At 31.5% G+C, this 17,713-nt stretch overlaps 1 protein-coding gene across 2 annotated transcripts; it reads left to right on the forward strand.

The window, feature by feature from the left end:
- Positions 1-273: 273 nt before the first annotated feature.
- LOC145313919 (methylcrotonoyl-CoA carboxylase subunit alpha, mitochondrial-like) lies at positions 274-5,114 on the forward strand. 2 transcript variants are annotated; one of them, XM_080153575.1, is made up of 6 exons: positions 274-486; positions 718-854; positions 1,798-1,881; positions 2,802-2,873; positions 3,220-3,333; positions 3,683-3,821. In XM_080153575.1, exons 2-5 carry the CDS (start codon positions 762-764, stop codon positions 3,265-3,267), a joined length of 297 nt encoding a protein of 98 aa, XP_080009701.1. In that variant the 5' UTR covers positions 274-486; positions 718-761; the 3' UTR covers positions 3,268-3,333; positions 3,683-3,821. The 2 variants fall into 2 exon arrangements, with proteins under 2 accessions (XP_080009701.1, XP_080009702.1); XM_080153576.1 differs by lacking the exons at positions 274-486; positions 718-854; positions 1,798-1,881 and adding exons at positions 4,234-4,404; positions 4,970-5,114 and having other exon boundaries at positions 2,839-2,873; positions 3,683-3,844.
- Positions 5,115-17,713: the final 12,599 nt, after the last annotated feature.

Raw genomic sequence — 17,713 nt, forward strand, 5'->3', positions numbered from 1 at the left:
CATTAATTAATATGCAGCAAAAATGGATTGAAGATAATCTTTTTTTTTCTATGAAGGCCGTACCATCAAAAGCGAAATAATTAAATAAATCATTGTATACTCTTTTAGATTTCGCGAATGTCGCGCTTGTTATTCATAGCGTAAAAAATGTCGAAAAAACGCGGCAATATCTTTTAAGAACCCGGCCGGAAATAGATTCTATATGGTTAACAACTATATATATATTTAAATATTTTTTTTTAATATTGAATGCACTATATTTTTTTATATTCTATCGAATATATATTTTATATGTCATTACAAAACTATATTACATTTAATATTAACATTAAAAAAAAAAACATCAATTTAAACTTTCGTAACCCTGTAATTAGGTATTGGCGTTAGAAGTACAGTTCACCACGGTCCACGCTTGGGCTAGCATCACTCACCAGCATGGCTCTGCCTAGGCTTATAATGAGAAAGGCCAGGGTATTATTATTACAGGTATTGTGTCTTTAAAGGGACTGTGAACGTAAATTTTTCTCATCTTAATATCAAATCTTAACATTATCTTATTCATAATATCTCACAGATAGAGCAAAACGCGCTTTTGTTTGCTTAAAAAACGGCTTTTTCCGACGATTTTTATTTGTTTCCTATATAAAGTGGCACCTCCGCCCCAACCCTTCCTTTGTTACCTACATTTTATTGTGTTTTAGTCAAAATTTATTATAGGTATTAAAACTGTGGCAGTTTACAGTGACAGCGACAGAAACTCTATGCATGTAGCCATGGCGGACGAACCTACTGTTAGAATTGGTCCAGCTGCCTCACAACAACAGAGCTATCTCAGGGGAGATACTATTTTAAAGGTATATTATACCAGAGAGAGGAGATACTGTTTATTAAACTAGTGCCAAAAGTTTTATAATTACGTTTACATTTTCGTTGGTTTACAACTTTCGACATCAGGACTTTAGTGAATTTTGATTGGTTAGCTCAATAGGTTGAGTGTTCGAACGTTTCAACCACTAATATTAATCCAAGGGGTAATTTTGTTAATCATCATTGAGGATTTACATCAATTTATCGACCATTGTTTTGTCTTATCCCTTTATATCTCTGACATTATACTGTTAGGTATTAGTTTTAGATGGACATTACAAGAATTGATTGATTAAAATAATCCTTAAATAAAAGTAACAGGATGTTTGTTTGTCTTCGTTTGTAGCGAAATATCTAGCGTACGTACACGTCTCTCCTCTACATTGAAGCTTATTGTATGTCTCGGAAAGGTTTTAATTTATACATGGATTTTTTTATAGGCCTAAGAAAAATTACCCCAAAAATTTTATTTTTTAAAAACTTTGAAAAATTAAAATTCAAGGTAGTGGGTCGGCTCTTTCCCAGCCCCCCCCCCCCCCTCCCCACACCTTTCACATTGCAAAAAAATGGGTGTTGTTTTTTGCTTAATGGTGTGATTGATAATTTAAATTGAAACTTGGAAGAATCTACCTATTAAGATTTAGAATAACTCTTATATGCATCATCCTATTATATAAAGCAGTAAGACTTTTTTTCTAAATAACTACTGATCCGATTGGGTTCTCTATTTTAGGTAGGCATCACATAGGTCCTGAGTTGGTTTTATTCTATTTTCTGATCATATTTAAGCCTTAAGATGGATTTTTTACTTTTTCTATTGAAACTAAAATAAAAAAATGTTGGGATCTATTTCAACTCACCACTAACTCAAGTGCCCCTAGAGGCCTCTAGGGGCTTAGTTACTATTGACCATACACTGTATTATCTTAGGTTGCGGCGGAAACCGGCTCCGATGCTGTACATCCTGGCTATGGATTTCTCTCCGAGAATGTCGAGTTTGCTAATCTTTGCCAGGTAAATGCAGGGAGGGAGGGGACAATGGGCTGTTAACTACACGTGTCCCCAAACTTTTATAATAACGTATTCTTATTCGTTGGCTTAACAACTTTGGGGATTAAGTGATCTCTGATTGGTTGGTACATTAAGTTGAGTGTCCAAACGTATCAACCACAAAAGGTAATCTATGTAAGGGGTAATTTTGTGTATCATCAATGGGGTTGTACATGTACAGTACATCAATTTGTCGACCATTGTCTTATCCCTTAAGATTCTTGGGTAAATGGATATATTATTACCTGGATGTTACACCAGTTTTTCATGTACTCTAATAAAGCGGTACTCACAGCGGGCTAAAATAAAGATACACCCTTATTCCTCCCTTACAACACCCCCTTACCTCCTTCTGGGTAAACGAACTGACCAATATATGAAGTCCATGTTAGGAACCTAATTTCCATGATATGTCATTAATAATATCCACGTGTATTTTATATCCCTGGACAGGTAATATTTTCCATTTGACTGCAGGGAGGGAGTGGATATTAGACTGGAAGTTATACTGGTACCCAAAGTTTTATAAGCACGTTAGCTCACAACTTTAAATCTTGATTGGTTCATTCAAACTAGCAGTGTCTGAACTAATCTAAGGTGTTGTTTTGTTCAATATATTTGGGGATTTATATATGTATATTTCGTTCATTATCTTGTCCACGGTCATTAGTGTGAGGAATGGGGTTGACAACACACCCCTTAAAATTAAAATTATGTAGATTCCCCCCCCCCCCGTTTTTTAAAAACCTCTAAGATTACATCCCTTCCCGTAAAAACCCTGTGCACGCCACTGTACTGCTTACGTTTTTTTCTGGTTAATTTCAAGAATGTAATATTATATTAATAAGAATGATACCTACCTTTTAATTTAAATTTTAAATCAGGAGAAAGGAGTTATATTTGTTGGTCCACCGTCCACTGCCATTAGAGATATGGGTATCAAGTCTACATCTAAGGTAAATGATAGAGTAGCTACTCAGGAACTTATTTTGGTTGATTTCAAGTAGAAAGAAATAACACTCTATACTATACCGGAGTAACAGGATGTCTGTTCATTTGTCCTCTACGATCTCAATCTTCTGGTCTTCCATAATTTTCAGGGAATGTTTATGCTGTTTTTTTGGCGGGGGGGGGGGGGTATGACACCGCTTCTTGGAAAAATGACCTCGAAAATTTTCATTGGTAAAAACCCTCCAACCATCCTCTTTTAAGACGAAACACAAGTAGGCTCTAGGAAAAGCAACTGTGTATTTAAAAGAAGTCTGTCGTTACAATTTTTCTAATATTTAACCTGTTTTTTAGATGATCATGGAAGCCGCTAACGTACCTGTAATCCACGGTTACCACTGAGAGGACCAGAGCCTGGACACCTTGAAGGCGGAGGCAGACAAGATCGGGTTCCCTGTTATGATCAAGGTGGGAACAAGGACAAGTATGTCCACATGTACCGCAATAAAATAGTAAATAATATAAATATAAAACAGGATGTTTAATATGGACAATGACATAATATATTTCAACTTCAAGGCTCGATTATAACATTATACCTTAGGTATAATTCTGGGAATCAATGTTAAAAAAAAAGGAATATGTAAGTTATATAAATTATATATATGTATGTAAAGAAATGTAGTGTTATATTTTTCTACCATTGTGTAGTACAGTCAGACGGAGTGACGGCATACCTTATTGTAGAGTAGCTGCTAAATTTTATATTGTTTTTATTTTTCTACCTGTGGAAAACTGTTATTTGATATTGTCATAGGTTGTCCGCGGAGGGGGTGGCAAGGGTATGAGGATTGCCATGACCGCTGGCGAGTTCGAGGCCCAGCTGGAGTCTGCCAAGCGCGAGCCGATGAAGTCCTTCGGTGACGAAGTGATGCTCCTGGAGAAGTTTGTTGTTGACCCCAGACACGTAGAAGTTCAGGTCAGTTTTGTTCCAGGGGAAATTATCAGGAACGCATGGGCTTTTTATTTCACTAGTCCCCAAAGTGTTATAATAATGTTTCCTTATTCGTTTGCTTAACAACCTTTGAGACTTTTATTTAATTTTAATTGGTTGCTTCATTATGTTGATTGCTAAAACGTTTCTACCACTAATTGTAATCTTCAGAAGGGGCAATTTTGTGTATCATCATTGGGGATGTATATCAATTTATCGGCCATTGTCTTATCCCTTTATATCCCTGGGAAATTATACTTGATTAATGCCTATGGAGAGAGATGGTTGATTTAAAACGTAGTTAGACATTTGTATAAAGTTCCAAACATTCTTACTGCCTTGCTAAAATCTTCTAACAACCTATCTCTATTTAGGATGTACCCAAGCCTGGTTTTCACTGCCTACCCCAGCGGGCTGCCTTGCTAAAATCTGTGCTCAACTTCTTAAAGAAGGCTCCATACGCCACGTGAAGCATATAATCAGTAAAGCCGAGTACTATCCTGTTCTTGTTAGCCACGGATGTTGTTACTGATTATGTTTTCCAGGTAAGCTTTCCCTTTATTTTTTCTCGTTCTGCGTTTTCAAAGATGTTTAGTTAGATAAGTTTGTTGATTTTTTTGCCACGTGTCAAGATGCCTGTAGGAAATGAATGAGGGGGGAGAGGGGGAGTCGAACCTACACACTTTTATTTTTGCTTTCAAAAGAAAAAATTTAGGTGTGAGAGTAAGGGGGGGGGGAAGTTCTGACACATTTGCGTAAACAGCGAGTATAGGCTTTATCTTTGGGACGGACGGACGGACAGACTTTGTATTATAGATTAGATATTTAGTAGGGAGGGATGGGACATTGGGCTGTAAATTACACTAGCCCCCAAAGTTTTCAAATAACATTTTCTTATTCTTTGGCCTAACAACCTTGGGTACTTTTATTGATTTTTTATTGGTTGGTTCATTAAGTTGAGTGTCCTAACATTTCAATCACTTATTGTAATCTACAGAAGGGGTAACGATGTGTATCATCATTAGAGATGAACATCAATTTATCAGCCATTGTCTTATCCCTTTATATCCCTGTACTTATCTAATTAACTAATGAGCAATTTTATTCCAGGTTGAATATCAGTGATACGAGGTCGAATGGGGCCGGTGCCCAGCAAATCCAGGAGGTTGCGCAACAGTTTTCTTCGGCCAGAGCAGTAGAATCAAGAAAAATATGTTTAAGTGTTTCAATCAATAAAGATAAAAATGAAAAAAAATTTTTTTTATTTTTGCGATTTGTGTACAAGCGATGTTTTTCTATAATTAAGGTCGTTTTTTACCACTTTCTCATGATTTTTACCACCCGTTTTTACCACAATTTTTGGTAAATTTTTACCATATTTACCCTATTTCTGGTAAAATTTTACCAATTTAGGGCAAAAATATTACCAGGTGTTGAACAGTTTTACCACTTTTTCGGTAAAATCTTACAGAAATTTGCGGTAAATTTTACCAAAAAAGTGGTAAAAATTGGTCAAAATCTGGTATAAATTTGCGTCCTAAAATGGTAATATTTTACCGGAAATCTGGTAAAATTTTACCGATAATTGTGGTAAAAATCGCTGGTAAAAAGCGTCACGGAGTACCACAAAAAGTGTTTTTACCACGGTTACGGTAAAATTTTACCACCTTTTAAATCGTATAGGCTGGTAAAATTTTACCATAAAAGTGGTAAAAACTAGGTTTTTTTATGGTATTAATTCCGTCCTGGGAGTATACAATTTTCATGAAAAATTTAAACTGATTTAGGCAGGTTTGATTTTTTTTTTCGAGCAAGGCACATTGTTAAGCATTACGAGACTAGACAGTGTTATTTACTTTTGGTTATTATCTGTACTGTAGGGACATAAAAATGAGGGAGGTTATTTTGAGATAAAGCTGTAGTTAAGAAGAGTTTATTGTACTCTCTATCTTTTTTTTTACTCTATATTCTCTCTCTCTCTCTTACCATATATCTCTTTCCCTCCCAATTGTTGTTCAATGTAAATGTAAATTGTAAAAAAGAAAAGAAAATTACATTTGTATTATCCTTCTAAAGTGTTCTTTTGTCATTTATTAGTTACTTTTCTACCTATTCCTGGGGGTAATTTCTCCAAGGAGGTTTGTATGAAAATAAATAAAACAAATTCCAGGACACACAAGAAGCTTCACTGTAAATAAGATCCATATAGCCGAAGCAATTGCGAAACTTTCGATTTGTATGGATTTTTTACAATTATTAAGTCCAATATCCAACCTAGCTACCTGATATTTTTCTGACAAGTAATAAATAAACTACTCTATATTAACTGTCTGTTCGCCCCTACGTAACACTGGAAATTATGTGATGTTCTTAGCTGCTATTTAAGGTATACAGCTGAATTTTTGCTGATGATTGGTTACCTGTATCAATGAGCACCCAGTATACAACTTACTTGGTCCGTTTGTCCGTTGTCAAGCTAAAAAAAGTCACAAATTTCTGTTTCTATATATTTTATTAAAATGGTTTCATAATTTTTTTAAAAAAAGTTAAAGCATAAAAGTATTATTACTGTCACATTTGCAGTTTTATTATCACTAAAACAGTTCAAATTTTTAAGCCAAAATAAATATTGTACCAAATAAAATTACATGTTTTTTATGCAACTTGGTTTTTTTATTTGCTGCAAAATTTAATAGAGTGGACCATTCAAAACCCACCACCCGAATCAGTATTTGATTAATACTTTTATGTAAATTTAAGTTATAATCACAATGTTATGTTGTTATTATCTTGTTATATGAAGAAGAAAAAAATGTTTTGGTCTGTAGCTAAAGATTTTGATAACTACTAAACCGATTAAATTCTCCTTTTTATGGAAGCTTCTTATAGGTCCCAATATGATTTTAGACTATAAAATTTAGGTCTTGTGGTGGGTTTATGCTATTTTCGGCTTTCTCTACTTTTTAGAATACAGAATCCTAGATGCTAAGGGCACAGTCGCTATCAATGACATAAAAGGCAGCAACGTCATTATTAGAATATCGATAAGTCATAGGATAGTAAAAAGAATATCACAGCAAAGGCTATAGGGGATACGAAACTTATATGTCTACTGACAAAATGAATGATTTTACAATTTTTTACCAATCATGATTATTATTTTAACCATGCAATTATTTGTATTTAGATTTCAAAACAGCAAAATTATTTTTTTTTATTTTAGGAAAAGTAATTTCTAGTATGCCTTCAAAACCGATTAATATACGCTAGATTAGAACCGGTTCCTGAAAATCATCATATTGTAGACAACTTTACTTGGATAAAAAAAATCATAAAATTAATACCAGTTTTGTTAGCCTGGGCTTTGGCCATTCGTGTCTAACAATACTGGTTTAAATACAATAATTTTTTTATTTCCATATCCGTGGAAAGCTGGCTATAATACTATGCGATAGAGAACTATGATTCTTTATCATAATTGTAAAATTAAACAAGTAATATTTGAATTTAAGTGAAATTGAGAATTGATGTGTGTGTATCTCACATTTAGGTGACTCATAGGTAAGTTTCTGTGATGGAAGGCCGTAAGGACAGACAGACCCCCTACTTCGAGTTTTGAGTGAATTTGACAAAATCATCTTTAAAATTAAAATTATTTCATGTAATGAAGAACCATCGAGCCTATTTGAAAACCACAATAATATTTGGGGGGTAACGCCTAGTTTTATTTGCTCTACAAATTATTATGGACAGCTACACACAACAAATTATTCCAAATTATGAATATTTTCATTCTTTTTATGGTTTTAATATTCTAAACAGTTATTCTGTTCAATTTCAAACGAATATCATTTTATTAATTTAATTTACGATTGGTGAGTATGTATTTTTGAAAACACAGAAATCCAGGTATAGTAACAAAAGCCAGGGAGTAAGAGTCTCAGACTTTGGGTACTGGCTTAAAGGGAATGTGCATGAATTCAGAAGGTTCTGACTGACTTTGGGTACTAGCGCATCAATGCCCCGCTAACTAGCTGAGTTAGTTTTGAATATAACAGACAGAAAAGATGGCTGGTTTATACAAATATTTTTTCCCAAGAAAATGTCATTTCATATATAGAAAATCTACTGTGATATTTATGTATTAAAAATCTAAGAACCCCTCGAATTTAGGTTGCAGTTAGAAATATATGAAAAGGGTTGACGAAGTTCTAAACACGATTTTTCTAGTGATTAATTACTGAATGTTTTTTACATTGTGATGTATTGGTAATTTAATTTTCAAGTGAATTATTTTTTTCTTAGAACTAATATTGTACTAAATTATATTACCATGATCCCCTTTCAATTTTGGTCAAATTTTCTGGATAAATCTGGTTTTCATTGCTTTTCAGCGAAAACTCTTAAATTTAATTAATTGCCCATGGTCCCCTCCCTTACTCCCTGAACAAAAGCAACTTTAATTAAACAGTTATGCAGGGAAAAGGTTAAATTGCGCCTGATTATGGTCCAAAGCATTCCACTTACAACAATGTCATTATAAACCATTTTTAGGTTTACCTTTTACTATTTGTTCACATAGAGAAACTTTCCTCCCTACATAATAAATGATTATCTTTTTGTTTATGGATTCTTAAAATTGAAACTAAAAGCTTATTTATATTGCATTCATTGAATTTGATAGCTCATAAATTCAAAGAACAATTCAACAAACACAAGAAAAAATTTAAATTCTAAACAAATCCTAAATTGTAAATTTTGCAACATTTGTTTTGTCTTTTTAATTCTTTATACTTCCAAAATTTTAAATCTTAGAAGCCTTGATCTAAAAATGAAATTTTAGAATTTCGTCAACATTTAAGGATAACAAGGATGACATAATTCATGAAAGCACAGATCAATAAATCATTCGACGAAGGTCTGAGACAGAATTAAATTATCATGCTTTATCATTATGCCTATTTGTCTTAAGAATCACTTTCCATGTTTAAATTAATCATATATAATTAAATTTATATTTTTTGTTTGATTTACGAAATAGTTATAGAAAACTTCATGGAAAGTTTTAAAATAAAAATTCTAACAGTATAAAAGTAAAACAATAGAGTGGGAATGGGTTAAATAACTGAATGTCTCCACTCCGTTGACCCTGTGCCGACTTTCTATCGGGGTTCTGAATATCAGCCAATAGCATCGGAAATATTAACACAGCCAAGTCTTTACAAAAAAAAAAACAAAAAGTAATTTGCTAACGGACAAAAAAGGTCCCTAACACTCGATCATGATAGCTATCTTCATTATACTTATAAATTTATTCTAACAGTACAACACCGAAAAAAGACCGACACATCATAAATTAGAACAAGCTTTGCTTATAACAATTTCCAAGGTTTGAAAAAGCAAACATTTCTATTTTTAAATCAAACAAACCCTAAAGTAATATTTCTGAGTAAATTGATTGAAAATCCTAAAATTTTGATTGTTTGAAAAAGTTTGTGTGTAATCAAAATTTATTGTTCAAAGAAAATATTGGGGGAGATATAATGGTTTTCTTTTTTATTCTAACTTTTTGTCACAAAGATATGCTTTTATGAATTTATTTTGTAGATTTTAAAACCAAAAAACCTATTTCAACATTCAAAGAGTTTTTAATAGCATTTAAACTAAAGAATTGTGAACTAAAAAGTTTGATTTTTTAAGAGTTACTAAGTTTGAATTTTAAAAACTACTTATTATTGGAAATTTCAGATATTTTTGAGATCTTAAAAAGAACACAGACAGCTAATGTTGGGTAGTGAATTTCTAATCTGTCGTTTTAATTCCTTGATATATTCTGAATATTAAAACCGCAAATGACTGGTTTCTTTAGCCACAAGATTAGCATTCACTTCCTCCAAATTCACACAACAATAAATGTATAAGCATAGATGTATAACTACCTAGTTCCAGTGGTGGGAACCTTTATTACTTTCTTCTGTAGCGACTTGTCTGTGTTAATATTTCCGACACTATTGGCTGACCCGATTGAAAGTCGACACAGGGTCCCCTTAACTCGTGGACAATCAGTTATAAAACACCTTCCCCCTCTATCACTAAACTTTAATCACAAAACCAAAACAATTACAGTTCTTTTCCAAGTAAAATTTGAATTTGTAAAACAAAATTTGCCTAGAAATGAGGGAAAAAAGTGAATTATATTTCAACCTTTTTTTATAGTTCCTCTAGAAAGGAGAATAAAAGGTTGAAACCAATAATGGGTCTTCAACACCCTCTTTAATTTGAAATTTGGAAGGACTTTCATCACATTTTTTCACCTTAAAAGTTTCCTATTACTCATTCCTGGTGTAAATTTCTCTGCACGCCAACTCTTAAACCCTTCCATTTATTATTATTTTTCAATTATTAATTTTTAGATTCGATTAAAGGAAAACAGGAACCATAAAACTACTTATAAAACATTGATTTCATTTAAAATTATCAAATAATTCTAGAATTGAGAGTATTCATTTTTAAGATCCCTTAAAATATTAGAGAAAAATGATTTGAAGAGTAACTATGTAAATGTCTGATATGTGTGAATTTGTGTTAAAAGACAACAGGAATTCAACAAATTATCACATTTGAATGTGGGTTCTGCAGGAGCATGGACACAATTCAGATTTTTTATTATGTATAAATTCTGTAATTGTTTTTTAAAAATCTATAATGCTTACATCATCTGCTTACTTTCTGCTTATTCTAAACCATTGCATTTTTGGCTTTACCCCTTTGAGCTTAAAGTTTCCTCAAAATTGTTTTACTAAAAATGGTCTCTATTTGGCTTGCTGATTAAATTACAATCATGGTATAGAGTAATATTTGGGCCCATGTTTTAATGGTATTCAATTAAACTCGCCAAATTTTTAATCTTAATAAAAAGCAAAACTTAGTTATAGCAAAAAATATCTCAGTAACATAACTAATCCTTATTAAAAAAGCAAAAATAAATGGTAATGAAAGGTACAAGTAATAAGTATGCAGGGAAACATGATATCCTGATCTCCGACTTATGCAATTTGATATATTTGCAGAATTGAATGAACACTGTTTAAATATCTTAATTTTGTTCATTGGGTTGCCAAGTCTAGCCGCTTTTGAGGAGTGCAGCATCTATTTAATTCAATTTAGTGTGATTTTGTTATGATCTTATTTTAATTCTAAGAGGCCTTTGCTTAAAAAAAGGTAACTTAGTAGCACTCATAATAATATCTATTGTTTAACTAATAGCTGCATGGCACCCCGAACAATAACATGCTCCGTTAGCGAATTAAAAGAGAAATAGCCTAAAACTAAACAAGAACTGAATTTAAAATAAAATAGTCTAAAAATCTCCCATAACCTATGTAAAGCTCCCAAAAAATGTAGAACTAAATTAATTCAGTACTAATGGATATCTTAAGCTACAGACAACATAACCTTACTGTTACTACTTTATTTAATAGGATATAAAAAGTTAAAAACTAAAAGCATAATCATGAATCTGAATATATATTACTTTGATTGTTATATTGTGGATGTTATCATTCTTGTAACTACTAGAAAAAAATATCAAATAAAAGGTTGAGTATAGGTCAAAATAATGGATAATAAAATACATGGATATACAGAATTCCTCCTAATATTTAGATTATTTTAAATTGAAATTTTGGAAAAGTTTGGCTATTTTTCAGCCTTCCTTGACCCTTCAAAAATTGAGTGTTCAGTAGTTTGGGTCACAGAAACTTGTGCTAATAAAATCATTCTCTTGAATTATATGGTCAGGTAAAAAAAAAATACTTTAACAGTTTAAAATTACCTCTATGAAAGAAATAGGTATTAAATCAATACAACTGTTATAGATATGTTGCCACTCAAATATTGCCCAGTATGTAGCTAGTTTGTAAAACCAAATATTTTACAATACTAAACATCATACATCCAATAAACATATATTTTTACAAGACTTTATCCATATTTCTTAGAATGGTAGACACAAGACAATATAATAGGTATAATCATGTTAGCACGGAAGCGTTGCTTCTGAGTATTCAATAATTCCAAGTATCCAATATGCAAATTTCAAGTCAGAATCGTGTATTACACTCTCTGGCTTGTAACTGTAAAATTGGTCTGATGATAGCTTATTTTTCTCTGGAAATTAAAAAAAACCTCTGTCTTTCGAGTAGCCAAAAAGCCTACCTAATAACATAACCTAATCATTACTGAGACATTGTTTAAAATAACAATTGTTTTCTTTTTTATATTGTTATAGAGATACATGACACAACCCAATCTTTCCCGATTTTGTATAATTTTTGAGGAACACGATTCCAGTGACGTCATATTTTTCTTTCCCGAAAAAGGGAAGGGGGGAAGAAAAAAAGAGATGGGAGAAAAGGGGGTTTTCCCCATCTCTTTTGAAGAGATTTTCTTCCCCCCTTCCCTTTTTCGGGAAAGAAAAATATGACGTCACTGGAATCGTGTTCCTCAAAAATTATACAAAATCGGGAAAGATTGGGTTGTGTCGAGATACATTTGATTGCTTTCAGATATTATATTGATTCATAGTGGCGGTTATAAATATAAAATTAATATGAACCTATATGTTTTACCCAGAATATTCTGTACATACTGCCATATGCAAGAAGGGTTAATAATGTAGACTTTAAGATATGACATATACAAAGTAGTAGGATGTATAAAATTGAGGATCTAATTCTCTGAGGATTTTTTTCAATTTAGAAAATTTGAGTATGCCCTCCTCCTCGGTCGACAAAACTATATATCTTACCGCGGCGCTCGGCCCCCTAGCCTACCTAGCTGCAGTGCTCGGCCCCCTAGCCTACCTAGCTGCAGTGCTCGGCCCCCTACCCTGCGTAGCCGCGGGCGCTCGGTCCCCTAGCCTAATTATCGTTCTCTGCCAGAGTCATAGTTTTGACGGGGGTTTTAATCTCGATAATTTATTAATGAACAAAGTCAAAGACAATTTGTATAATTATTTTATTTGGTGTGTAAATTTAGAATTGTTAATCTTTGGATAAGTTTTTTTTAAAGTTAATATGTAAATTGTAAATAAATGTTAGACATTATAAATGAATTACCGACCTATTTAAAAGGTGATTCATTATTCAACTTTCAACTAAACTGCCCAATTACAAATACAAATACATATGTTCAATGAACACTAGGGTGTCATCATGTATAAAAGCGAAGTAAATAAATTTAAATTATAATTATAGAGCCGTTACGTTCAAAACAGTAGAATATATAGTAAATTAATGAAATATCTGCTTTTAAAATGTAAAATGAATTAATATAAAAAAAGTATTCTTAAGTAAATCTAAAGGACTTACAAACCTTAAATTCTGAATTTTGTTTTCCACTTCGAATATAGCACATCCTAAAATGAACATACTAACCTTAAGACACTAATTAAAGAAAGCTTCGCTTACAACAAACAAGGGTTTTAAGCAATGAGCAATATGAATGATATGTTTGCTTAGGTTAGGTTTACCCGGTGTCCAACCAAAACAGTAATAAAAAATAAGCACATAAGATTTTAAGACTTTAAGATTCAAAGAAAGTTCAATTGCAAGGACTTTCAAATACTGTTGTACCAAAGGACAAACTTACTTATTATATCTTAAAAGTCCCATTTAATTTTAAACAATTTATTGGCTGAATCATATTAAGGTCTAGGAATAAGAAATTTGAATTACAATCTAGATTAGCAAAAGTTCCAACAACTGAAAATAAGGAATTGTATACTAAATATAAAAACGTGTATAACAAAGTTCTGAAAACTGCAAAAAAGTTATATTATAGTAATCTACTTGTCTCCAACCAAAACAATCTTAAAAAGAGTTGGCAAATTATTAAAGATGTCGCTGGTTTGAATTCAAAAAGAAAATTTTCAACTAATAAGATTATTGTTGATGGTAATGAGATCATTGGTGATAAGAACATAGGAGAGGCATTTAATAGGCATTTTTCTAGCATTGCTTTTAATATTCGACAGGCTATACCCCCTACTGAGAGATCCCCTAACTCTTATCTTGAAGAATCTGGCAACCTATTTAACATTCCCCCAATCACACCTGCAATTATAACTGAAATTGTTAATAATTTTGACCTAAAAAAATCCTGTGACTACCTTGGAATATCATCTTTTTTATTGAAAAAAGTCGTTTCACAAATTCTAGATCCTTTATGTCATATTTTCAATAAATCAATTGAACTTGGCTCTGTACCTGAACAATTCAAAATGGCTAAAGTAACAGCTGTCTTCAAAAAAGGCGGAGATCCTTTCAATCTTAATGATTACAGGCCAATTTCTCTTCTTCTTATTTTTTCAAAAATTCTAGAAAAGTTCATTGCCATTAATTTGCAAGCTTATCTTTCTGATAATAATCTTATTGATGAACTTCAATTTGGATTCCAGGCAAATAATTCAACATATCATCCTATGATTCATTTACTCAATCATGTAAGTAAAGCTATGAATAATAAGGAGTATACTATTGGAATTTTTTGTGATATTCGCAAAGCATTTGATTGTGTGCCTAAAAATACTCTTCTTATGAAGCTACAGAAATTTGGTATTAATGGGAACTTGCTTAATTGGTTTGAATCATATTTAACAGATAGAAATCAATTTGTTAAATTTGGCCTTTTTGACTCTGATCCATTAGAGATAGATAGTGGAGTGCCTCAAGGTAGCATATTAGGTCCTATTTTGTTTCTTATATTTTTTAATGACTTGCCAAAGTCAACACTTTTAAAAGTCCTACTTTTCTGTGATGACACTACTATATTAGCCTCTGGTAAAAACCTAAATGAGCTTGTTGAATTTGTTAATGCAGAACTCAAAAATATTTCCCAGTGGTTTAGGGCTAATCAAATGTCTTTACATCCCAACAAAACAAAATTCACTATATTTTATCCTACTCCCTCCCTTATTCCATGGAATGAAATCAATCTATATTTTGATGATAATGATCCAAATACCCTTAACCCTAACCCTTTACTTAGACATAGAATTGACTTTGTCAACCATGAAAGTGATATTCCAGCTATAAAATTCTTGGGTATTTATTTGGATCCAGCCTTGAATTTTAAGGTTCATATAAATGAATTAAACAAAAAGCTCTCTAAATCATTATTTTGTCTCCGAAAATGTCAAGGTCTACTCACTGAAAAAGCTCTGAAAGCTCTATATTACTCTATTTTTCATTGTCATTTAGTTTATGGAATCCTTATCTACTCATGTGCATCACCCACAAATCTTACTGGCATAATCACTAAACAAAAAATGGCTGTGAGATGTATTAAGCAAGCAACCTACTATAGCCATTCTAGTCCTTTATTTAAAAATCTCAATATTTTACCCTTTGAATCTCTAGCTCATTACTTCAAACTAAAATTTATGTATGAGTACAAAAATAATTTGTTGCCAAGGTCTTTTAATAATATGTGGCCTAGACGAGGTGAATTAAATGGTAACTTCGTTTTGAGAAACAATAATAATTTAACTGTCCCCTTTTCTCGAATTAACTTAGTAGAGAGGCTTCCTATTTGTTCATTTCCAAAGATATGGAACAGTTTTGACGACCGTGATAATATAAAAAATGCCTTAAACCTAAATCAATTTAAGAGTAAGCTAAAAAAATGCCTTCTAGCAAAAATAGACATAACATGTTATAGACTTCTTTGCCGTTCTTGCCACCTAAGAATGTAAAACATTTATTCTGTCTGTTCTACAAGTCTTCACTGATTTATCCCTCATATTAATTATAAATGTTTATAGTCAATATTACAAACACACATCATGTTACTTTCCCCTCCAATTCCCTTCCTTACAATTCCACATTATAATCCCCATCATATATAATGCGTAAGTTCTTATTTTAAATAATTAAGCTTCATGTTATCTATTATATTTTTTTTATCATTTTTTTCTTATCTGCAAAGGCTACTTAATATTACCTCGAGAGAGATTAATTAGTCCTTTGACACGAATTTTGAATGTGAATACTATTATCTTTATTATTAAACTATTAGTAATCATGATCAATTTTATTGTTTGTTTGTGATTATACCATGTAATGTATATATATTTTTTTGTATGTGTCATAAAATAAATATTTCATTTCATTTCATTTCATTTCATATGAACACCAGTAAAAGTTTACTTTGGTGTATAACACTTCCTGTGAGAAATTCAACACTTACACATGTCCGTATTTATACAAAACTACGCAATATTTAAAAATGTATTACAGAAGGCATTCTGTTATTTTTATGTAAGGACTTTCGGCTGTGCCTTTAGCGACTAGGGAAAGGAGGGCAGAATAATATCCTAAAACCATCACAAGACTTAAATTTAAGATTCAATATTGTATTTACATCCAGGGACCCATGAAGCATTCTTAAAATGGAGAACTCAATCGGTTCAGTGGTGGCTAAAACCTAACTGGATAAACAAAAATTCTTACTACTTTATATAAAGTCTCTTTAAAAGATTCATAATGCAAAGACATATATAAGTTTTAAATTCTTTTTTAACATCTTAATTGGAACTGACGATATAGTAATTAGTGAAACAATTGTATTCCATAAATAGAATGAGAAAAAAATAAGTTGTGTTTCTATAGTCTATACATACTTTCCTTCCAAAAGATTTTCTATTTACTAATTCGTGTCTTTGCTATTATCAAATTGATTGATATTGTGTATTGTATGCACATCTAATTAAAATGATACATGGGAAAAGCATACGAGGAGGAAGGAAGAAAAATAAATATGTTCTCGGAAATTGATTACCGAGCAATTGTAACATTCATACCTATTTAATTCATTCTTACTACATGATGATTAGATGGTTCAAACTACCAATGTTTAATTTTGTCAACTTAAACAGAAGGGGATATTGGGTATGTACACACATTTTTCTTTCATAGATTCATTAAAGGTTATCTTTATTAAAATTTTGAACAGAAAAAAACATCATATTTTCATTTTAAGTAAAAGTGATATTTTAAATTATAAGCACCAAAGCTTCCTTGTTCATAACTCTTGATTATCTCTGTGTAATCTCAACATAACCTACGGCGGATTTTTAAAATAATTATTTCTAATCAAGCGCTACATGAAATATATACTTCTTTATAATCAACTTTATATTTGATATTTTTAATCACGAAACACATTGTAATCCATTAAAAATTTCAAGATTATACCTTTTATAACAGGAATCTTTAAGCAAGATTCTAAGGACGATAACTGCAACTAATATGCTATCTCATATCTATTTTAAACGGCTGGTTTATTAATATTGTTAAGAACAATATTTTATTTCACAGAATTTTTAATAATAACCTTATTAAAATTTTCAAATAATAGATTATTACCCTTTACCCCCTCCCTTCCTACTAGATAAACGAACTGACCAATAAATAAGGTCCATGTTAGAAACCTAAATCGGTGACAATTTTTCCCTCGTCATAATATCCCCGTATATTCTATATCCATTTGTAATAACAAATTTTAATTTATATAATAAGCAATAAGGCTATATTACTATGTATTCCGGAAGGAAATTAAAGATTAGATATTATAATGATATGTTTGTGTGTAGTATAGCACCATGAATTATATGTTTATTCAAGAATACAGTGGGAAGAAGGAATAAGTTCTGCTTTATTAAATGTTTATTATAAAGCTTTGATATTTTCTTTATAATTCAAAACGTCAGTCTGTATCTCTGAATCAGTTTTTAAGGAACATTGAACATTAAGCTGTTTTTTTTGTGTAGATTCCTATGAAGAATTACATCTA

This window comes from Acartia tonsa, chromosome 3 (assembly GCF_053477335.1).
Source record: "Acartia tonsa isolate MP-2025a chromosome 3, ASM5347733v1, whole genome shotgun sequence".
NCBI lineage: Eukaryota > Metazoa > Arthropoda > Copepoda > Calanoida > Acartiidae > Acartia > Acartia tonsa.